Here is a 24,328-nt window from a genome sequence, read left to right as displayed (position 1 = left end):
ACATCATATCAACAAGAAAAGACTCAGGAACCATATGATCCTCTCAATCGATGCCGAAAAAGCATTTGACAAAATACAGCATCCTTTCCTGATTAAAACCCTTCAGAGTGTAGGAATAGAAGGTACATTTCTCAATCTCATAAAAGCCATCTATGAAAAGCCTACTGCAAATATTATTCTCAATGGGGAAAAGCTGGAAGCCTTTCCCTTAAGATCAGGAACACGACAAGGATGCCCACTCTCGCCACTATTATTCAACATAGTACTAGAAGTCCTTGCAACAGCAATCAGACAACAAAAAGGGATCAAAGGTATTCAAATCGGCAAAGAAGAAGTCAAAATGTCTCTCTTCGCAGATGACATGATACTCTATATGGAAAACCCAAAAGAAGCCACTCCCAAACTATTAGAAGTTATAGAGCAATTCAGTAACGTGGCAGGATACAAAATCAATGCTTAGAAATCAGTTGCATTTCTGTACACGAATAACGAGAACGAAGAAAGAGAAATTAGGGAATCCATCTCATTTACAATAGCACCAAAAACCATACGTTACCTTGGAATTAACTTTACCAGAGATGTAAAGGACCTTTATTCTAGAAACTATAAATCACTCTTAAAAGACATTGAGGAAGACATAAAAAGATGGAAAGATATTCCATGCTCATGGATTGGAAGAATTTACATAGTTAAAATGTCCATGCTACCCAGAGCAATCTACACTTTCAATGCTATCCCGATGAAAATACCGATGACATTTTTCAAAGAACTGGAACAAATAGTCCTTAAATTTGTATGGAACCAGAAAAGACCCCGAATCTCCAAGGAACTGTTGAAAAGGAAAAACAAAGCTGGGGGCATCACAATGCCGGATTTCGAGCTGTACTACAAAGCTGTGATCACAAAGACAGCATGGTACTGGCACAAAAACAGACACATAGACCAATGGAACAGAATAGAGAGCCCAGAAATGGACCATCAGCTCTTTGGGCAACTAATATTTGATAAAGCAGGAAAAAACATCCGGTGGGAAAAAGACAGTCTCTTCAATAAATGGTGCTGGGAAAATTGGACAGCTACATGCAAAAGAATGAAACTTGACCACTATCTCACACCATACACAAAAATAAACTCCAAATGGATGAAAGACCTCAATGTGAGGCAGGAATCCATCAAAATTCTAGAGGAGAACATAGGCAGCAACCTCTACGACATCGGCCAAAGCAACCTTTTTCATGATACATCCCCAAAGGCAAGGGTTAGAAACAAAAGATAAAATGAATTTATGGGACTTCATCAAGATTAAAAGTTTCTGCACAGCCAAGGAAACAGTCAGAAAAACTAAGAGGCAGCCCACGGAATGGGAGAAGACATTTGCAAATGACACTACAGATAAAGGACTGGTATCCAAGATCTACAAAGAACTTCTCAAACTCAATACACGAGAAACAAATAAACAAATCAAAAAATGGGCAGAAGATATGAACAGACTCTTTTCCAATGAAGACATACAAATGGCTAACAGACACATGAAAAAATGTTCAAAATCATTAGCCATCAAGGAAATTCAAATCAAAACCACACTAAGATACCACCTTACGTCAGTTAGAATGGCAAAAATAGACAAGGCAAGAAACTACAATTGTTGGCGAGGATGTGGAGAAAGGGGATCCCTCCTACATTGTTGGTGGGAATGCAAGTTGGTACAGCCACTCTGGAAAACCGTGTGGAGGTCCCTTAAAAAGTTAAAAATTGAGCTACCCTATGATCCAGCCATTGCACTACTGGGTGTTTACCCCAAAGATACAGACGTAGTGAAGAGAAGGGCCATATGCACCCCAATGTTCATAGCAGCAATGTCCACAATAGCTAAATCGTGGAAGGAGCCGAGATGCCCTTCAACAGATGACTGGATTAAGAAGTTGTGGTCCATATATACAATGGAATATTACTCAGCTATCAGAAAGAACGAGTTCTCAACATTTGCTACAACATGGACGGCACTGGAGGAGATAATGCTAAGTGAAATAAGTCAAGCAAAGAAAGACAACTATCATATGATTTCTCTCATCTATGGAACATAAGAACTAGAATGATCAGTAGGGGAAGAAAGGGATAAAGAAAGGGGGGGTAATCAGAAGGGGGAATGAAACATGAGAGACTATGGACTATGAGAAACAAACTGAGGGCTATAGAGGGGAGGGGGTGGGGGAATGGGATAGGCCGGTGACGGGTAGTAAGGAGGGCACATATTGCATGGTGCACTGGGTGTTATACACAACTAATGAATCATCGAGCCTTACATCGGAAACCGGGGATGTACTGTATGGTGACTAACATAATAAAAAATCATTATTAAAAAAGAAAAAACAAAACAAAACAAATAGGGAACTGGGTAGTAAAAAATAAGTGCCAGTCAAGATTTAAATCTAGATCTGATCCCAAATTCCAGTATTTCCAGTACACATGAAAATCCTTAATTATGTTCACCAAGTACTCCAGCTCTCTGCCTGAAGGACACAAGCATGGCAGGGCTGCACCTCTGGGTACTTTCCTATTTGGGTGAGGCCATATGACAAATTCAAACCAATGAATGGAAAGGAGTGTTTCTTCTGAACCACAGAATTGGTTGGAGTGAAACGCCAGAACACTCTCTCCTAGAAAAGTTTAAGACAATGACAGCTTAGGTCCCAGGGTATACAGACATGGAGCACAGCTCCCAGCCAATTGGCAAAATGCAGCACATACAAGAAATACTCTTTGTTGGAACAGCCAACAAGATTTCTGAGTTGTTACCACAGCCTGACTCAGTCTATCCTGACTGGTACTACCAGTAGTCTCCAAAGTCAAATAAACACATCTCAATGGGTCAGGATACAGTATGAAAATAGAACGGAGAAAGTTAAAGTCCACTGAGCTTTTCAAAGGAGCTTTGTGCAAAGCCTAGCATTAGCCATTTGCCGAAGTTACAAAAGACAAAGAACTCTGCCTCATGCGCCCAATTTTTATTTTAAATGGTTTTCCTTAGAACTTTCCAACCTCATTAGCAGGAAAACTTAAGATTTAGTAGATTTAGTAAGTGGTTCTCTACTGGGGGCGATTTTGTCCCCAAGAAGACATTTAACATGTCTAGAGATATTTTTCTTTCTCACATCTCTGGAGGGAGAGTACTACTGGCAGGAAGGAGGGTACTACTGGCAGGAGGAAGAGTACTACTGGCACTTAGTTGGCAGAGGCCAACAATGCTGTATTTTATAATGCACAGCACGGCCCTCACAACAAATCATCCAGCTCAAAATGTCTGTAGTGTCAGTGTTGAGAAACTCTGATAGAGGTGGAGAATGCCTTTCTGATTTCAGCGGAACATGTCTGATTCAAAAATAGCAATTTACTTCTTAAAACTAGGTTATTATTTTTGCTCAGTAAACTCATGCATCGGGATCTCATTAGTCCTCATGGTGATACAACATTGGTTAAGATTTTAAATGGTAAACCGGTGTTTTCCTTTTGTCAAGATAGGGGTAACACAGATAAGAAAAATCAGGAAAAAGACTGTAAGTCATCCCTGTTCAGAGAATTATCATTTCAACAGAAAAGTAGTAATTTGTTTCAGTAAGGTAAGCTAGTCATCCTGATTATACTGAAATAAGACAACTATAAACTTCTTCCTGGTCAGCATATTAACAAAGTTTGTAATATTTTCTTGATTTATACACTTACCTTAAAGGACCTTTGTACTTCATAGATTCATTAAAATCAATTGTCCTAACTGATACACGAAGGCAAATTAACTAACACAATATCAGAAGAAAAAAGCTCTCGTGAGTTGTTCTTCCCGTAAATCGACCAAAAGACTGAAGAATTCATCCAAGAGTTAGGTAAATGAGAAAGCAGCCCTTTTGTGAGCAAGTACAATGCTAAGTCAATACCTCTCCCTACTCCTAATGGTCCATTAGTCTAATGACAACTCCTCAGAGTCATAGCCTATATTTTCAATTGATCATATGACTGTCAACAACATTTATGAAGCACTTTCTATAGAGGCCAGGCAATGTACTAGATATTTTATTAATAGCGAAAAAGTTGTTTCTAAGCGCTTACAGACTAGGGGACAATGATAACAGTAACAATAAATACAAATAACTAATTACTAGTGTGCAGTTACTAGAAATCAACATGTATGAACTAGGGCACCCAGCACAGCCTGGATGGGAGTTTGGCGAGATTGGTGCTAATTAAGCTGAGCCCAGGATAGTAAACTAGGTTAAGCTGGCTGAGTGAAGTGCTCAACTCCGAATGGCAGCTCAAAAGGCCTTCAAGTAGGAGGCAACAATGGTGAACAAGAAATGAGACTTCCTACAACTTGCTTTAAAAAAAAAAAAAAAAGAAAATCAAAACCCCTTGAGTTATATTTTTTCTGCAAGATGGAAAAAGATTTTAAACAAGATGTAGACAGGAAAGAAAAATCAATATGTGAAAACATATGGAAAGGAAGAAAAACCACATTCATTTGTTCAATAAAGTAAAAACATTATGAAATTACCAATTAAATTCTCAGAAACTCAAGTAATATGCTCCTTCAGCTAGTTCATGACAACCCCTACCAAGATAATATATTAACAATCGTGTACCAACATTAATTTGCACAAATTTCCTTCTTACTGCTTCACATTCTTATACACAAGTGCTTGTTTTCCTTCTTCTTTAACACTTATGAGTCTTATTCTTCAAATTCATTTGCCCTAAATAAATTCACTGTTCTAAAAGGTTTCAAGCTTCAACCTGATTTCTAAGAGCCATGGCTTAAATGCCTATCACTTTATCTCCCTCCATTCTGTCTGAGACATAATACTATGCTTAATATATTTATTCTAAATCCCTTAAAGCAAGAATCTGTGATTGTATTATTCTCAATTATATGTAAGGACAAAATAAAGGCCAGATAAAATTCTAAAACAATTTGAGAACAATTAAGAATAACAATTTGTACAAACAAATGTTGATTTAACTCATACATCTTTTATTCTTCTTTTGGCAAACATCAGATAATATGAGCAAAACTATATTGCTCACTAGAGTTACATACATTCTCTTTTGCTTTACATAAGTTTGTAAACATATGTTAAGTGGATAAAATTCTTGGCTAAGGACATATTCCAAAACTCTGACATATACTTTTCTGAGTTAGGAGAAAAGAAAGCTTATAAAACTTCCATTAGACCATAATCACACAGCAAACTAAATTAGTATATGCTGTTTTTGAATTAACATCTGCCATTTTTAAAGACTTCAATTTTTGGTTACAGCTAAAATGATTTTTATCTGAAGTTTAATGAAAGAACAGAAGCTGACCACACAAATCTTACTCATAACCATATTGGCCATTTAAAAATAAAAATAATAAAAATAAAACTATAATCAAGAAAATTCCATTCATCTTATTAGAAAAAAATAGCTACCAATAAGTTATTTTAAATATAGATGGCATTTGTAATAACTAGGTTTCATGATATTTGTTTTATTACTTCTCAATGCTTATCTTTTGATTTTAAAGTAACAGATTACTTCATAATAAAGGCAAGCCATTTAGCATTTTATAATTTAATTCTTTTATAAATTTCAGGCCCTAAAAATTTCAGATCAAGGATTCCAAAACAGTCAGCCTTCAGAATATATTTTGTTTGGCAGACAGAATGGTTTTTCATCTTTTGAATTAGAATACCTTCATGCAGTACTTACTTGCTCTAGCTGACCACAGTCCCTACCAGCTTCCCAAATTGTCACAGCTGGGCATGTGAGGCTGACACCCGTTTTTAGTATTATAAAACCCAGTATTTACTTACAAAAATTAGTTGCATTCATGGAGGAAATATTCAAATATTATGAACTTGATGCTAAATCTTAATACTCATTCCTAATTTGGGAAAACTAGATCAAACCAAAAAGGACTCATTTTCATAATACTTAGTTACATAACAAATTATCAATGAGACATGTTTCTGTATATGGATACTGTCTTCTTAGGGAGAACAGTGTTAAGAGTAATCTGAAATCCCAGCCAGACAAATCATCATATCACAAAGTATTGTATACTGACTTTACTACAGTCATAGCCTCCCAAACATTGACTTTCAACTTTATCCTACATGTAACACGAACATTCTCAAATATTTGAATTAAAGGAAAGGTGTCATTAATAAGGCTAACTAAAATAACAAGTAACGAAGGCTCTCTTCTACTCCTAGAGAATGAAACAAAAAGAAAGGTCTTGTAAGACAAATCAGAAATGAGGAAGAATTTAAAGTCAAGTTGGCCTTGGACCCTTTTACATTGCTACTCCTTCCATTTGTACAAGTTAAAGAATTAGAGAGGCTACCCACTGTTTCTTAGTGGAAAAGGCTGCAAAGAAAAAAAGCAGCTAAGTGAGGATGAGAAAAACATAACAAAGAATATAAAAATTTGGAGTTATAAAAATGATCACGAAATGATGGTACTGGAGCTGCTGGCTGGCTCAGTCAGTAGGGCATGCGACTCTTCATGTTGGGATCAAGCCCCATGTTGGGAAGACAGATTACTTCAAAAACAAAAAATAAAAATAAAATTAAAAAAATAGAGACACTAAAAAACTATAAAAAAAAAATGGTGGTAGCAATTCCATTCGGAAGTTTAAGAAAGAGCAAGGAGTAACAAATCAGTAATCTGACAGGTCTCTATTTGCACACAAATAAAAGGCTAATCTGTAATTCTTTAGAGGTCTGATCCGATAGGGAACACCTATTTACCTTTGAATTTGTCTCATTTCTTAAACTTAACTGATTCCCATGTGAATAAATACTTTAAATTTTTAGTTATTAAAGCAAGTTTTTTGCTGCACTTTGACTGGGTTATATAAAAAGCTTCATAGTATTAATCCCATCAGTACCAAGGTTACTGAAATCAGATTCATTTATAAGCATTAATTAAATTTGCTATCACCATTACTACATATTTCCAATGACAAAGAGAGTGAGTCATTTCATTTCTTCAAGAAAAGCTACATTAAAATGGTTACTGAAAGCTTTTAGTAATAAGGAGAAAAAAAATTTTAATTTCTTTTCAGTGCAGAACACAATGTTCAGGACCCTATATTAATAAAAATATCAGCAAATAGGTTACTCTCTTGGTCTGTAAATGATGTTCTCCACAATGGACTCACAAGTATTTTTAAAATACCACTAAGGGAATACTGGTTAAAGTTTGACACATTTTTAAAAAAATCTGTTAGTAGCTTTGCCATAAAACTGATTTAAGGTAGTTGTGTTTTTCAGTAATGTTAGAACAATCCAGCACTTGTAAGAATAGTCATATCAGCACACTGTACTAAAACATAATTGTGCAACATTTTATAAACTAGCTGCAATTTTCAGTAGCTGTGTTCACCAACTGTGTAACAGAATTGTAATGTTCTCCTAAGCCGTATGCATGTCTCATATATCTGAAATGAGAAAAGGAGAAATGAGTAGTTTAGATGAAAGTAATTCATTGTATATAAATGTTTATTATGTATATAAAACCAAACAGTCTGAATGAATCACTCCACAGGGGTATCATTCAAAGACTTCATTGACATATTACTTAAAAGTTCAACACCATTTGAAAAGCATCAGCAGTTAGTAAAATCTGGTTCAATGACTCTGTAGCTGAGTTTAAGTCAGGGAATAACACAATCACTGGGGAGTAAAGGGAAATACTGAAATGCTAAGTGTTCAATAAGCTTAAATTTTTACCTAAATTTAAGCCATTATTGATTACCTTGGTTTGGCTAATAAACACTAAAGCCAATTGCAAAATCTCCATGCTGTGTTTCAGAGAATTCTCATTCATGTAAAATACTTTTACAATATAAAGAAAAAAATCTCTAAGGAATAAACAATTAGGCAACATGGATATATTTCAGCTTTTACACTTGTTGAAACTTAGCATTATTCACGTGAAACCAGGACAATATGAAAACTAATGCTAAAATCTGTAACCTTAAGAAATGATTTTATTCTCAAGTCTTACACAGGAATAAACAACTAGAGGTTTTTAAACAATTACCTAAATCACATATTGACAATGCTTTCTAATTCTATAATTGCCTTTAACATACAATAAGCATAATTAATGCATCTGAAGATAGATTTTTTTCTGATTAATCAACATACACAACCTAAAATCTTTGAATAATTCTTTTTGTCTTAACTATGAAAAATATAACAGTAGAAATTTCCAGGTACTTACACAAGTATTAATGGGTTTTTTGGATATTCTTCACCAACTACAATAGGAGGAGAATCTGCCTGTATTATCTCTATTGGTGTTTGCAAAATGTGAGACAAAGCTCTTAGCTATAGGAAAGAAAAAGTGTTAGTAAGGAAAATAAAAAGGTAAATCTTACTCAAATCATAAACTACTGAGTATGCATGAATAGGGCAACCATCATCCAACAGGGATCTATTCTGTTCCTCACTGTACACCAAGAGCCTGCCACATAGTGGACACTTAATACACATTTGTTGAAAAAACAAATATAATATTTATTAAATCAAACGCAGAAGTTTTAAGCCCTGGCTGCGCGACAGCTTTTTACAAACAGCAGTACCATAGTTAATGAAGTGAGGACAGAGGTAGATTGGATTCATTATACTAGTCTCTCTACTTTTGAATATTGCTTGACATTGCCAGTTCTTAAAAATACTCTTGCTCAGGCACCAGACCAAATCAATTACAATTTGGAAGGAGCTGGGGAAAGGAGAGAAAGAACAGGGAAGATTAGGAAGTTTACTATTTTTTTTAAAGCTTTTCAGATGATTCTAATGTACCAGTGTTGATAACCACTGCTTCATAATTTTCAAGGCATGACTAGAATGTATGAGAACTGTACTATCCTTTCACGGAATTTCCATCTAATTAATACACAATATTAATTTCATAGCATACGTTATAAAATTAGAGCTTAAAGTCAGATGAATAATAGTTAGTAATAAATATTGGTAGTAACACTGTTTAGACTTACTATGACCAAGCACACTAAAGCACCGTATGTGTATTAATTCATTCGATCCTCACAATAACCCTATGGCATAGGTACTACTGTTATACATTTTAAAGACCTAGAATCTGAAGCAGAGAATGGTTAAGATGCCTATCTGTAGTCAAGCACAAAGAAATAAAATGACGTGCAACTGAGTAAGTGTGACTCTGGAGCCCAAGTTCATAAATTGATCATTTAACAGTCCTCACTCGTAGTGCCCTCATCTATATATTTACCTGATTATAAGAACATTCTCTCTAGAACATGGTCCTTTTAGGAAGTTTTAACAAAGGTAAGAAATTACTTCAAGGATATGGAAAAAATTCTATGCTGCACAACAACAAACCTAATCCCATACTCTATCTCATTCAATGTCTCATTCAATGTTCCATTGGCACATTTTTTTTCTTATATCTGAAATAACATTTTTTTAAAAGCCAACATGGATTGGAGGATGTGAACCAAGCTCTGGAAATATCCTTTCTAAGTCTTTTGAAATCATATAAAGAATTTCTTTTTAATAATTTACATTTACCCCATTGTGAAAACAGCAAGTCTTAATTTCAAATGAATTCGGGCCAAAAACTTATGAAGGTCCTTCAAAAGATGTTTTAAAGGTTTTTTCCCTCAATTTATTAATTTATTTTTAAAGATTTTATTTATTTATTTGAGAGAGAGCACAAGAGAGTGGAGGAGCAGAGGGACAGGCAGACTCCCCACTGAGCAGGGAGCCCAATAAGGGGCTTGATTCTAGGACCCTGAGGTCATAACCTGAGCTAAAGTCAGACACTTACCTGAGTGAGCCACCCAGCCGCCCCTAAAGTTTTTTCTCAATTTAAAAAGTCTTGCTTAGATCTCTAGAGCTCATATTAATCTGTGATTCTCAACAGAAAGTTCAAGCATCTTTACTCCTAACGTAGTCACACAAAGCTACTATGAAAACGTCCTGAGTTTCAGAGACCCAGGAGAGGCATACAAAACCAATGGACATAGTTCCCTCTGGTGGTTCAGAAGAGGTACAAATATAGCACTACTGAGAAAAAGATTTTGAGGAAGCATTCACACCCTTTCTTCCAAAAATATAGTTCTTGAAGTGAAATACTCCGAGCTACAAACTACTCAAGGTGACTAATCATCACTACACAGTATTAATTACACTGCTAGATTCGTCCAGCTGGCACTTAAGCTTACAAAGTTCTATGCATATACTACTTGTCTTATTCAATGCCCACAAATGCCCACAAGTACACACAGGGTTTTATTACCCACATTCAATTAGGAAACTCGAGCTCAGGAGGCTGGCAAGATCACAAAACTGAGAAGTGAGGGAAAGCCAGGACCGAAACCAAGGACTTTCTCTCTCATCCCCTGACTTTTGAATACCCCAAGCTGCCCCAGCAGCACTTGGACCAATTAGGTGTTCTGTTTACTTTGCTTAATGAAACAAAGTTAACAATAAGATAATTAAAGCTTTAAAAAAATCCTGATGAACTCCCCACAAGTGACCTAACATACTGTTTTCCTACATGTGAATTTTAATGCATCAGATACTGCTTTGAAGTCAGTCAGTCAGTATCAACTGGAATTTCCACTGTAATGTATTGTGGTAGGATCTGGCCTGTAATTTCACACAAAAATACTGTTTTCTATTTCTAATCTGATGGATATGTTACTTTACAATAGTGATTGTCATCAGCTGAGCCACTAGGGTAAATTTTACTGTACTTGAATAAAATCCTCACTTTCTTAAGTCCAGAAAATCAAATATATTGCCAGGAGCAGCATCACAAATGGAAACACACAGGTATAAGATTAACCTCACCAACGCACAGATCAAACACGGGGCTATTTAAAATGAAATAGTGCTTTACTTCCCAAAGATACATACTTAAATCAAAGGCCTAAAAATGTTAACTCCCTATTTTAATGCTTCATCAGTAGAGAAATAGCAAATACATAAAGAAAATGGATACTCAGAAACTGCGATCATCTGAAAAATGTCTGAATACTACATATGGGATTTAGAAATTAAATTTAACAATCCACAAATACCACAAATAATTACAAACTTACCTCAAGCTGACCTCCCCATGCAGCTGTGTTGACAATATCATCACAGTACTTTCTAAACTCTTCTATAAAGAAAAATGAGAAGATAGCACTTAATAATTTTCATAACTCATGTTACAAGATCCCTTTTATAGCTCCCACAATTCCTGATCATTACTCAAGTTGTCAACTTATTCCTTCCTCTCCCTGCACTCTCCAGAATTTAATCTACTTCCCGTACCCAAACCTAACTCGCTCCAACTTTGTACCACCTCTCCATCTGAGAGCAAGGCAATGCATTTCTGCTTCTCTCCCTCAGACTGAAACCCAGGCACCTTAACTACATAGCAAGGATATTCTTCTCTGTTTACCCAGGCAACCCCCAAAAATACCACCAATATTCACTATCTTGACAGGTATTTTAAAGCCCAGACCTGCATCTGAAAAAATACACTGAACAACTAAAAACAGTGCAGCCTTTATAAAATCAGGTCTACTGTAAGACCCCGTAAGAACTGTGAAAAGGGAATTAGTGTAAAAGTAGAAATGAGCTGAAATTCCTTTCCCAGCAATAGCACCAGAGTGCCTTCACTTGTTATTTTGAAGGCATTTACCTTGTTTGCTTCAGTATCAGTTCTAGCCAAAAAAAAAGGGCTTCCTGGATCAGTCATGAGTGTAGGCAAAGACCTAATCTCGGTTTAATGGCACATCGTGAGCATACACACTTTTATACAGAAACTTAAAATGGGAAATGAATACCCTCCCTGTTTAGAGGAAGGAAAAAGAATTAAGGGCATCTACGAAAAGTATGTCCTGTGTGTTTGCCTCATTCATTGCTGTATTTCTAATGCTCAGAACAGTGCCTAGAATAGTCCCTGGCACACTGTGGCCCTCAATAAATATTGGCTGAATGAATAAGAAATTAAGTCTTTTACTTTTTTTAAGTTTTTGCTGAGTTGCCACCTCTTTTTTTCACTGCCCTGCAACTAGCAGAGTTGGGGACTCCATTAAAGGAAAGCCAATCTTAACGTCCCCTTCTCCTGCCCATCCTGGCCATATGACTTGCTCCCAAAGGATACTACCACACCTGCAATTTTCTCTTAAGGACTAACTTTCCTCCGTTCTATCCCTGACCCCCCCCCCAAAAAAAAACTCTCAGTTTTTCACCTGCTCTCTCCTTTATTTGCTAGTTGTGCAGTTTTTTACACCTCTCCATAAATATTTTACCTTAATTATCAAAGGTGTAATAAGGCAGGTTATTAACTCAGTTGTTTTTGGTTTGGCCAAGTCAAATTTTGCCTAAATATTATGGCTTATGGAGAAAATGAAATCTCCCACAGTACAGGATAAAAGTAGGATTTCACTTCCCCATCATTCTGCTTATGGTCTTTGGGCCCTATACTTTCATAGACTAGTCAAAGCTTATCTCCCTCTATGCCCAAATTTGTGACATGTGAAGTCATAAACACAATTTTTTCGACAATAATAATGAATCCTATTCCCACTTTTATCTTAAATGAAACAATATATTTAACCACAAATGGTTAAGTACTTAAAAGATCTTAATAAAGCAAAATGTACTAGTATCTATTAAAATTATAAAAAATAATTCTGCCTAAATTTTGAGATTTTTTCCCCCCTCCCTAAGGACTATCACAGGTTTTTCTTATTCTCAATCCCAGGAATCATTTTATTTAACTGCAGCAACAAGACATAGTGGGGGCAGGGAGGGAACGCATAGTGAAGAAAAATAAATTACCTGGCGTATACATATCTCCTGTATTAGGATTTGTTAAAAATGGCAGAAAGTCTTCCACATGGCCTTGTATATATTCAGCAGTTTGACTTCTCAAGGCAGCCACAGTCAAGGGGCATTTCTGTTCTTTCAGCTGATCTTCAATGGCTCTATACATACAGTGGCCATCAGATGGAATCTGTTTAATTTCTAACTGTCTAGCTGCCAGTATTTCAGCAAGTTTTTCACTTTCTATGTGTCTAGCTCCAGATAAGTTCTCAATTTCAGCTTCAGCTATCCTTTCTTCCCGCTCCTTTTCCAATGCAGCTTTTTTGTCCTAGGAGAATACCAGAAAGTTAATTTACAATAATTAAGACTATTTCACATTTATTAAAGGGATAGAAATTTAAGACTCTCAAAACTTTCTGCCACGTTCCTCCCTTCTCCCACAAGTATTATCATATTGATGATCTCATCACTTTCAGAATTTTCTATACTATGAACTTCTTTAAAGGAAACTATCTTTCTTATCTGCATGTACCCAATAACAAGGTCTGTACTAGGACAAAAAAAAGCCTTCAAATTTTTCTTTGCAGTCTATTTAAAAACTACATGACAAGTTTCTAAAAACTTTACTTACTGATTTCAAAGTACTGCCTTAAAACTGGGTTGTCCTAGGCCTTAAAGCAACATCATTATCATATTTATGCCAAGCTAATCTAAGCTTTTTAAATTATCACTCAACTACTGGGGCATTAACATGCTAAATCACCAGTAAGGCATCAATATGCCAAAGCCTTTAGAAGGGTATGGGAGTTCTATTTATCTAGCCTAAAAAAAAAACTGTGTGCGTACACACCCCCCCACCCACCCACACACATTTAATTAAAGCAACAGATAAAAACATTCTTCTCATAAGAAATTGAAATATTACAGATAGACTGAAGTTCCCCTAAGCACCATTGCCAATTTCAATGCCTGCTCTAGGTCTGGTGAATGTCTTTGTAGATTTTTTTTTCCTAAGCATTTTAACAAATATAGATGTACTCATAAAAAAGGATAGAAAAAAATATTTTAACAAAAAAATGGTATCACATTACATCCTGCAACATGCTTTCCTTATTCAAATGTCAAAAGAGCTCTTCCCATGGTAACACATGCAAGGATGGTGTGGGGGTAGGGCAATGAGATCTGTGACATGAAGGATGGATAAGAAGTAGAGTGGGAAGGCTGGGGAAAAAGAGAAAAAAATCCTGGCACTTATACTAGCAAGGATCAAAGCCAGAAAGCACTATATGTTTCATAGCTGAACACGGTTCATATAGCTAGAAACATAGAAACATGTCAAGAAATGAGGTTGGGGGCAAAAAAGGTATGTGTGTGTGTGTGTGTGTGTGTGTATATATATATATATATGTATAGTTAACATATGTTAAATCTATGCATACATGGTTTAAAAATTAGAGAGATATACACAAAATGTTTATAGTGCTTTTTTCTGGATCATAGGATTACAAAATAAGTTGTTTCCCCCCACATCCATCCTTCCATCCACCTCCGCCCTAGCAACCACCAGTTTGTTCTCTGTATTTAAAAGTCTGGTTTTTGTTTACAAAGTAAGTTTTATTTTGTGTGTGTGCACACGTTTGTGTGCGTGCATGTGTGCTTTTCTGCATCTTTCTAATTCTCTATCATGAATACGTTTTACTTATAAACAGGTCATGAATGCTTTTCAACTTCAGAGAATAAAAATAGTTAAGTTAAATTCCGCAAATCTTGATACCAGTAGCAAATTATAGTGAAGGATTTGGAAAACCAAGAAAAAGCAGGAAAAAGTAAAGATTTTCATGTGCCTAGCTCTCATTCCTCCTTGGGGCAGAAGAAATTAATGGAAAGGCGAATTTCAATTTAACTTAATGTCTCACACTTGAACTCCTTGCCTTTTATGTGCCATGCTGGAACCTAAAGCGATTTGTAAATTACCTGAATCAAAAGTAGTATTACCTCCCTAAGAAAACATACACCTATTTAAGTTTATTCCACCCGAATCCAACCATGACAGAAGTAACACAAACTAATTTATTTCACTGCACACCTACAACTATGCATCAGAGCAGCATAAAAATCTTAAAACACAAGATGGCACTGTTACTTTATGAAAGTCTAAAACATTTTCAGAGGGGAGAGGGAGGATAAGCACCTTGGATATCATCTAATCCAAAACCCCTCATTTTCCTCTGAGGAAACAGCACGCAGAAAGATTTCCAAAGGCCATACAGCTGGTTTAGAAGCAGAGTGGGACCAAGGACAACACAGAGCGCTCCTTCTATCCAGGCACCTAAATCAGAATAAAAGTTGGAGCAGATGGGAGCTGGAGTTAATGATGTTATGTACTAGTTACTAGAAGAGTGGAATTTTTTACTATCTGCAAAATCGTTTAAGCCTCTAAAATACTAATCCAAGCTTTTCACTTTTGCCCTCAAGCTCTCCTTCAACGTTACAAAGCAATTGTGTTTTCTTTCCAGGGCATGAGGTGGGAAATTCACTGCTTTCCCAGCCATGGATAGTTTCCCAATGGCGCTAGCCACTGTGGTTCCTACAGCCCTAGTGCTGGAGACAGAATGGCAACAATTAAGTCTAATGAAAACATATATTTAAGATGAAAACAGCAATTAACTCATCAGTGTATGGTCGGTAAAACTAGAGTCATGTCAATATAGTAATGCAGCAAAATCATCTCTGAAGAGAGCTGGGTACTAGTCCTGGGTTTGTATCAAACTTTCAGTTTGCCACTGAGACAACTGGGCCTCAGCTTTCTCATTTGTAAAATAAAGAAATTGAACTAGATCTCATTCTAGCTCCCAAATTTCCTATTTTTGTAACCCAGTTCTTTTAAGTTCTACTTTGGGCTCTTCCCAGCATACCAAAGAGCTTCTTCCATTGAAGCCTGCTGAATTAAATAAAATACTCCCTCAGTTTTTCTAGATTAAAAATAAGAGATTTGCTCTACAATATTCTAATAATAGATCTTCATAAAGTTTTGTCAAGTTTTTCTAAGAGAGGACTGTATCCCTCCCAAAGATACACACAGTTAATTAAGTGGCTTTTCATTCCCTGGTGTCTTTGGCCAAGAAAAAAAAAAAAAAAGAAAAGTTTACGTTTCATTTTCTTATACACTATAAAGTGTTTTCAGTTCCAGAATCCTATGAATACTATTAGTATAACACTGCAATAAAAAACTTTAGGTATTACTTCTAGGGAGTGTTGTCTGCCACAAGTTTAAGCAGCTGACTATAAAAGATACTAAATTTTCTGAGTATATAATTCAAAAGGTATGCATTTCAGCTATGCAGAATTTTAGGAGAAAAGTAATAAAATGTTTGAGAAAAGTAAGGGAGTTTAATTTTTTATTTGTTTTGTTGCCTAAGGGTCCAGCTGGGGATGAATAAGATTGGATAAAGACAGGAAGGAGTTGGGACCTAGGTTTTCCAGAATTAAATAGGCTACTCTAAGATGTTTCAATTACTAAGTAGAGGCAATTCCAGCAAATATTTTGTTATGCCAGGGCCAAGCAAAAATTCTGACCTTTGCTTTTGATCTATAGAAGCTAGATGACAAGTATAAGGCTCCCACAAAAAGAACACATATTATAAGTAGGGAGTTAAAACAGATAACCTCCAAGATATCACAAAATCTAAGTTTCATGATTCTATGAAATTCACAGTCATAATATTTACTCAAGAAAATAAAATCTTATATAAGTATGAAAAATGTTTGACAATTTGCAACTTAATCAACTTTCAAACAACAAAAAAAAGAAGATACAGTCTTGGGTTGAATTTCTAAGAGGCACACTGTGCAAGACAGAACACAGGCCTTGTGTTAAGGGCTTTGGAAATGGCACATTATTTAATATTTACAATAACTCTATAAAGTAGGTATTATTTACCCCATTTTGTACATACAAAACTGAGGTTTAAAAAAGTTAAGACTCTTACCCAAAGCCACAACAGTAAGTGGGATTAAAACCTTCATATGTCTGACACACAAATGCCCTGCCCTATTAAATTATGCACTACTAAATTATATAATGCTAAATTAGCTTAAAAATAAACATTTAAATCCTATAAAACATCAAATGTTAGTAAGACAATATTTGGGACTAAACACACTGGATTTAAACCCCTTTTTCTTTTTCCAAGTGAACTATCTAATTTCATTCCCATAATTTTGATTTCATGGACTCACTACTTCCAACCAATTAGTTTCCTTATAGCTCTCTGATGATACAAAATTTCATGCCCACATTTGTTTATATGCACGCGGTTTCTCCTACTCAAATACCCTATTTAATTAACTGTACTTTCTTAAAATTCCAACTCATTATTTAATATTTGGCACAAATGAATTTCTTCTCTGAATTTTCACTGCAACTAACCATTACATAGATATACCTGCAAAATCCTGAGAATTTTGTACACCTGTGTATCTTGCTTAATTTCTAGATTCAAATCCTTATTTCACCACTTAATACCATAGTTTTTAACCAAAACAGAATCACCTGGGCTCACAATTAAGTCTGGGATAATATATTTGTAAAAAATACCCTTTGCACACCCCCTTCCTATCCCTCTCTCTATGAAACCTGGAAACTGTACATGTTATTTTATATTACTTAGGCCTATTTTCTCTTCAAAAAGAGAGTAAGAATCTACTTCACAGGATTATAATCAGAAATGAAATTTCATATAGTCTATAAGCCTAGCATTGTATCTGGCACATATCAAGCACTTAATAAATGTTAGTTCAGGTATTTGACAAGAAACTCCATCATTTTTTTTTCTATTCCCTTCCTATACAACACCTAAAATACAAAAAGCATATGGCACTAACTTAATTACTTGGTGACATGACATTCATACCCGTCTCTTTTGTGCTTTTGATATCCGAGGTGGCTGACTCTCAAGAACCAAGTTTGAAACGTTAACAGCAACAGAATCTATCTGAAGGAAACAAAAGCATTACCAAGTTAATGAAAAATACTTTTAAGTTATTACTCAAAGTATTAGATTATTAAATTATCAAAAATCGCACAAAAAAGAAAATCACAAATATGTGTAATCCATCAATTCAAACTGAATAATAGTACTAGGTACACTATTATATGACGTGGTTTTGTCTCCTTTTTCTATTTTTAAGGGAGAATTTGTCAGATTCCCAAAGTTTCCTTAGAGCTCTCCGAAGATAATGCTCATCCCTGCAGGCTTTCCTTCTTTTTTTTTTTTTTTAAAGATTTTATTTATTTATTCGACAGAGATAGAGACAGCCAGCGAGAGAGGGAACACAAGCAGGGGGAGTGGGAGAGGAAGAAGCAGGCTCATAGCGGAAGAGCCTGATGTGGGGCTCGATCCCATAATGCCGGGATCACGCCCTGAGCCGAAGGCAGACGCTTAACCGCTGTGCCACCCAGGCGCCCCGGCTTTCCTTCCTTCTTGAAATTCCTACTCCATTAATCTAAATACTTCCTGTAAGTGCCAACTCATTCAGCAGTTCATCCTTCCCTTCTCTAAATGCTGAGAGTACTTATAGGATATATAAGGTCCTGCACTGAGGTTCCTGAGTGGCTCAGCTGGGTAAGTGTCAGCCTCATGATTTCAGCTCAGGTCATGATGTCAGGCTCCACACTCAGAGAGGAGTCTTCTTGTCCCTCCCTCTCTACTCCTCCCTCTGCGTGCATGGTGCCCAAGCTCATGCTCTCTCTTTCTTAAATAAATAAATAACATTTAAAAAAATAATAATAAGGCCCTGTGCTGGATCAGTTCATTACTACCTTCATAACCTCAAATGTGGCAGGAAAGGCCTTCCTCCACCTCAATTATCCAGAACCTGATGAACACTGTTTTCTCTATCCTCTCCCACCTACTAACTGATAACTACAGGTAGAAAAGTCAATGTATTGTTCAGATATCACAACCAATCTTAATCACCAAATGGCTATCATGTGTTTGCTGAAGTAAGAAGAAAGATGCTAGACTAATATTCAAGGTTAGTACTAGTATTTTATTACTGCAGCTGTAACTCAAACTAGTTTTTAGTAAGACAAATGCATAAAGCATATAGAGGCCTCTAATAACAAGAGACAGCAGTCTCCAAGGCTATACCTAAATTATCAAAATATCAAAATCAGATTAAGACTTCAAAGAGTGGTTACATCAACTTTAATAAAATTAGTATTCTTATATTTTTCAGAGAAATCTGCTAAAATCTACAAACTGCTATACTGGCAATAGGCAAGATACAGAGAAGCATCTGGAAAGCAATGACATCAGAATTCAGATGTTCAGAAAGAACAAGTTTAAGTTAATGAAAAAGATAAGAGGTCAAAGTAAAGTGGGAGTTTGTATTTTAACAGTTGAACGATATGTAGCTTAAGAATCAAACATTTTTGTCCTTGGAATCCTAGGAAAGAAATCTCAAAATTGAAAATTGGAGAGCAAATAAAACTTATCTCACTAACAGAAAAGATGGGGAGATAATTAGGAATACCATGATTGTGAACAACACAATCAAACACCTGGAGCATCATGCCTTGCTACTTGGAAATAAAATATGTTAAGGCATAGAAGGCTAGGATCTTAAAGAGCTAACAAGGCTAAGGAAAATGAGACTATGTTTAATATAACCACCACTGTAAATCAGCACAGACAAGTTGTTTTCCCTGTCAACAGGAGACCAAAAATAAACCAAGTAAAATGAAGTTATGAATACAGACGTAAGAGCTTTCTAACTATCGAAAATGGAGTAAGATTACGGAGTCTGTGATCCTTGATATCGAAATCCATGCAATAAACTACCATACCACACAAAGTTATAACAGAATTCAGATTCACATCTTGGAGTAAGACAGTCCTGATTTTGAATTCTGGCTTTGGCATTTAATAGCTGTTATGAATTCAGAAGGAAATTCTTAATCTCTGAGTCTATTTTTCTCTTGAAAAGTGGGATTATCTACATTTACTTCATGGGTAATACCTCATAGTAGTGTGTTACTATGAAAATAATGCACATGATATGTTAGTGTTTGGCACATAATATCTATTAGCTACAATGATAAAGTAAGAATTAGTTAAAATGATGACAGTATGCTCTAAATTACCCAAGAAACCAAAGTAAGTTTTCATTCATTACAACTTGTTCATAAAGCACTTTTATAACCTAAACATGATTTCATATTTGCTGTCCCATTTGATTCTTACAGAATCTTGTGCTTAAACAGCAGAAGTATTTGTATCATATTATATGTGGAGAATTTTATGCTCGGGAAGTTTAAGTAACTTTACCAAGGTTACAGTATTATTTAATGGCAATTCTGGGGATAGAAGACTGATCTTCAACTTTCCTTTGGTGAAGCTTCCTCTGGTCCACTTTATCAACCTGTTCATTTTTAGAACAAGTAAATACTTGAAATGTACTTTTTTTGCTGGCCTCCCTTACAAAAACACATTACCAAGTAAATCGGATTACAGAAATAGTAATAAAAGGTGATACATAAGCATGATTTTGTGACTTTCTTTCCCTCTAATTTTATGATTTCATATAGTGAACAGTTTATCTGAGGTGGACAGTTGCTTTCAAATGCTGTAGGCAAAGAGAAACATCACTTCACATACTTTACTTTCCTTAGAATTCAGCTTCAGTTGCTCCAGTTCTTCTTTATGTTTCTGTTCCATTTCTGCTTCCAACTTAGCAACATCTTCAGTGAGTTGCTTCCTCCTCTTTTTGTCATTCTTGGGAACAGCATTCTTCATACCCTGAATTTTGGCTGAAAATCCACCAAAAATCATTAAGTCAACAACCCAGAGATTAAAAGGAAATGAAAAATCGGGACAAGAAGGAGCTGGTAAGGGGAAAAGGGTGTATACAAGTAATGATGTAAGCCAAGAAGACTAATTACATAACAATCAGACATTTGCAGAGAAGAGACCACATGGAGAGACCAAAAAAAAAAAAATTTCATTAACAAAACGTACACCTGTTTCGTGTGATAGCAGGGGGGGAAAATGACTCGAGTTTTAAATCTCTCAAGCATCCCTTTTGAGTCCTCAAAACTGAGGTGAGGTATTTCAAAACGCGTCCATTAGCGCCCAGTATCAGTAATTGGTTAGGAACAGTAAAGGAAGACGGGGGAGGGCCCAACACGAAATTCTCAGAACCAGCACCCGGCGGTGGCGTGGGGTAGCGGGGACGCGGTGGGCCTGAGAAAAGGAAGATTCTGACGATAAGGCGGATTAAGGGACCACCGGGGCACGGGATTAGGAGGGGTGAGGCCAATGGCTACTTTGAGAAAGTCTAGGAGGATCCAGATCAGAAGCCTCTCGGAGATACCCCAGAACCGACCCGCCACGCGCCCTTTCCTGCGTCCGAGAGACTTCTACATTCCCATTCCCTCGTCACCTTGCAACTCTTTCTTTTCTTTACGATGCCTTCTCACTAACTGTTCCTCCTCATCAAGTTCCTCCGCCAACACTGCCTCCATGACGACCAAGTAACCCTGCACATGCGCTGGTAAAAACCTGCACCACCGGCTACCAAGCACTTTCCACCCCTCAACCTTCACCTGGGGTGCCATTGGCCGTGGCTGGGACCTAGTCCCGCCTTCGAGGCGGTAACGGATCTAAGCCGAGTCATTGGACTGACGGGAAAAGAGATGGAATTGACGCATGCGCAGTCCCAAGATCCCCTCCCTGCCCCGGCTAGGATGAGGCGGGGTGGCGGGGGAGGAGCGCGACAGCGCATGAGGGTGTGGCCTGGTTCGCTGGAGTTTGCTGCCTCGCGATTGGCTAGCGCGCTATAGCTCCTCAGCAGTAAAGCTAAGCATCAGGCTATTGGCTCTGACTTGAGGCGCGCAGTGATGACGTACGGGAACCATTTTGGACATTCGATTTCGTTTGTGCTGTGTGGCTGAAGGCTTCCTTAAACCATTTGGTCCCGTTGCCGAGAAGAGTTGTTCAAAAGGTAAGCTCTAAGAAGAAAACGTTTCAATAAAACTGTTAATAATTACCAGTGGGAATTTTTGGGCTGATTCAATCAAACGGTAGGGAATTAAGTTTTGTTTATTGTTTTAAAGGTCGTAATACCTGAGTTCGGAAGAAACAGCGTATAAGCGAGAAAATGCCGCCTCTTGAAACGGATATAGCAGTGGAGACCGAAGAGATAGTAAGGTTTGAGGATCATATAACACAGGAGCTTAGATATCTATGCTCAGTGATAAAGAGGCTAATGTCAGAGCGCTTGAAAAATATCAGGGAGTTGAGAGATATAACAGAAATGTGCAAGCCTGATCGGGCAGAAAATCGAGTTACCGAAGTAAATGCAAAACAAGAGAGAGAGCATGCGGAAGAAAAGGAAAAATAAAGAGAAGAAAATAAGTCTACGGGATCGGTCCAGGAGCTACAATGTACGCATAATAGGAATATTTGAAACGGAAAAAGCATATGAAGCTGAAACAATAAGGAACTAATTGAAGAAAATTTTCCAGATTCGAAGGACGGACTAAATCTGCAAATAGCAAAAGTTCATAGAGTACCAATAAAACTTAACGAAAAGAAAGCAACACCTAGACATCTTAGTGATGTTTTTAATTGGAAGGATAAGGAAAAAAATTCTACAAGTATTCAGACAGAGAAAGCAGGTTAGCTATAAGGGGTAAAAGTCAGACTGACCCGATTTTTTTTCTTCCAGCTCTAAATGCTGAAAGGCAATGGAGCAATACCTACAGTTTTAAGGGAAAGTGATTTTGAACCAAGCGTTATATATATATCCTGCCAAGTTATCGTTTCTTTATAAGGCAACTGGAAGATATTCCCAGATGTGCAGGGGTTAAGAAAATGTATCACCCATCCTTGGAAAATTTGCTAAATGCTGTTAACTGCAGCCCACAAAAACAACTCAAGAGTAGTGAGACAATTGTATGAAAAAAAAAAATGGTGGGTGAACATTAAAAGCTAGTTAAATATCGTTAAGATTAAATTGTTATATGTAGGGTTATCAAACTAAATGCAAAGGTAGATTCTTAAGTTGGGTCTAAAATTTCACTTTGTCTTGTTTTAAACTGAAAAGGTGTGTTAAGTGTTCAATTTACAGAGCAGTTTGTTTTTAGTATGTAATGTAGATAAAACTATGCATGCTGTTCAGCTAAATAAAAAGGCTTTGTCGCTGTGGACAGGACACCTAGAGTAAAGGCATTCCAAGTGTTAATCTGATAAAACGGAAAATTGGTACAGTTTTGTGTCCTTTATTTTTAATTAGAGGGGGAAAAGTCACAAGTTTGTCTATAATGTTAATACCGACTGTAAAAAAAAAGTTTCCAAATCCCTGACTGGGAAGGCAGTAGATGAAAACCTTGTTTTATGTACATCTTGCCTAGGGAAAATCAGTAGTAACTGCTTCATGTAGTATTTAATTCTGAATAAATTTGACATTGAGATAAGTGTTACAGATAAAATTAGAATACACCAGTTTTATGGCTTGGAGAGGAAGTGGTGGAAAAAACAGCAGGGAAAACTTAAAATTAGCATAAAATAGGTTGACAGAGATACAGGTGAATTATCACACTCATAAACGGGCTAAATACCCCTGTTAAAAAGATTTTAAAAAATCAGTCTCTGAACCTGCATGTTCATATTTGTAAAACCAAAGGATAAAGGAGTTTAAAGATAATGAAAACTGTTAAGTCATAGAAATTGAAATAGGGAGCAACATTTTTATCAGAATTTAAGCTATAACAACGTATAAAACCCAATGTAGGATGTAACATTTAAGAAGCTTTATGTGGTAAATAACATGGCATTCATGTACAAAATGTTCAATATCTTGATGTGAGTGATAGTTTTACTGATGTATGCATCGTGTTTAAGTGCATTTTAAGTACTTAATAAAGTAATTCTTAATTCAGATACATATGGCAATACATATATTGGGCACTAACTTCAATACTTAAAAGTCTTTAGTAAAGTAGATGAACAAAGATAAACTAAATAGGAGGGGTGTGTATGTGTGTGTAATATGTATTACTTTGCTACTTCATTTGCATTTTTTTCAAATTATCCTGAAGCATTTCTAAATGACCTTGTAGTAGGGTACAGAGAAAATTTTATGAGCACATTGCACAAATGACTACATTGCAAGAAAGCCTAGAAACTCAGTTTAAAAGCCGAAAAATCATATACTTGGAATTTTGGATGTTCTTAAATAACAGGTCAAAGAGAAAATTGTAACAAACACTTATAATTTAGGAAATGCTACAATAAGGACGTTATATGTTATGGAATGGATGTTCAAAAGGCAAGGAACAGGAAATGAAAATATTAGGTGAAGGACGGAACATGCACCTAGTAGACTTAGTAACTGGAGATTGTAAATTGTGTTACCTTCCAATTCTAAGTAGTGGGTTTTCTCCAATATAAGCTATTCTAAGTGCCACAATTAAC

General features: G+C 36.2%; 1 protein-coding gene and 1 long non-coding RNA gene across 3 annotated transcripts; one reads left to right on the top strand and one right to left on the bottom strand.

Moving 5' to 3' along the window:
• Positions 1-4,999: 4,999 nt before the first annotated feature.
• OTUD6B (OTU deubiquitinase 6B) lies at positions 5,000-21,493 on the bottom strand. 2 transcript variants are annotated; one of them, XM_026495769.4, is made up of 7 exons: positions 21,294-21,493; positions 20,510-20,661; positions 17,762-17,842; positions 12,864-13,176; positions 11,129-11,190; positions 8,263-8,369; positions 5,000-7,474 (listed from the first exon to the last, which is right to left on the bottom strand). In XM_026495769.4, the coding sequence occupies exons 1-7, from the start codon at positions 21,466-21,468 to the stop codon at positions 7,390-7,392; spliced, it is 975 nt and encodes a 324-aa protein (XP_026351554.2). In that variant the 5' UTR covers positions 21,469-21,493; the 3' UTR covers positions 5,000-7,389. The 2 variants fall into 2 exon arrangements, with proteins under 2 accessions (XP_026351554.2, XP_026351555.1); XM_026495770.4 differs by lacking the exons at positions 20,510-20,661; positions 21,294-21,493 and adding an exon at positions 15,040-15,177 and having other exon boundaries at positions 17,762-17,848.
• Positions 21,494-21,732: 239 nt separating this feature from the next.
• LOC113252946 (uncharacterized) lies at positions 21,733-23,794 on the top strand. The gene is made up of 2 exons (XR_003315139.4): positions 21,733-21,854; positions 21,967-23,794. It is a non-coding gene; the product is annotated as an uncharacterized LOC113252946 (long non-coding RNA).
• The last annotated feature ends 534 nt before the right edge of the window (positions 23,795-24,328 follow it).

Source organism: Ursus arctos, unplaced genomic scaffold, assembly GCF_023065955.2.
Source record: "Ursus arctos isolate Adak ecotype North America unplaced genomic scaffold, UrsArc2.0 scaffold_6, whole genome shotgun sequence".
Classification (NCBI taxonomy): domain Eukaryota; kingdom Metazoa; phylum Chordata; class Mammalia; order Carnivora; family Ursidae; genus Ursus; species Ursus arctos.
Note: the sequence above shows the minus strand (reverse complement) of the source record. Positions and strands in the feature narration are given on the sequence as shown.

What these genes read in the sequence shown, in the direction of transcription:
- OTUD6B (XM_026495769.4), bottom strand. Translation starts at nt 21,468, where the DNA reads ATGGCACCCCAGGTGAAGGTTGAGGGGTGGAAAGTGCTTGGTAGCCGG. An exon ending in CAAAAGCACAAAAGAGACGG is followed by an intron (nt 13,177 to 17,761) that starts GTATGAATGTCA and finishes GTATTCTCCTAG; the next exon opens with GACAAAAAAGCTGCATTGGA. An exon ending in AAAAACCCATTAATACTTGT is followed by an intron (nt 7,475 to 8,262) that starts GTAAGTACCTGG and finishes TTCTCATTTCAG; the next exon opens with ATATATGAGACATGCATACG.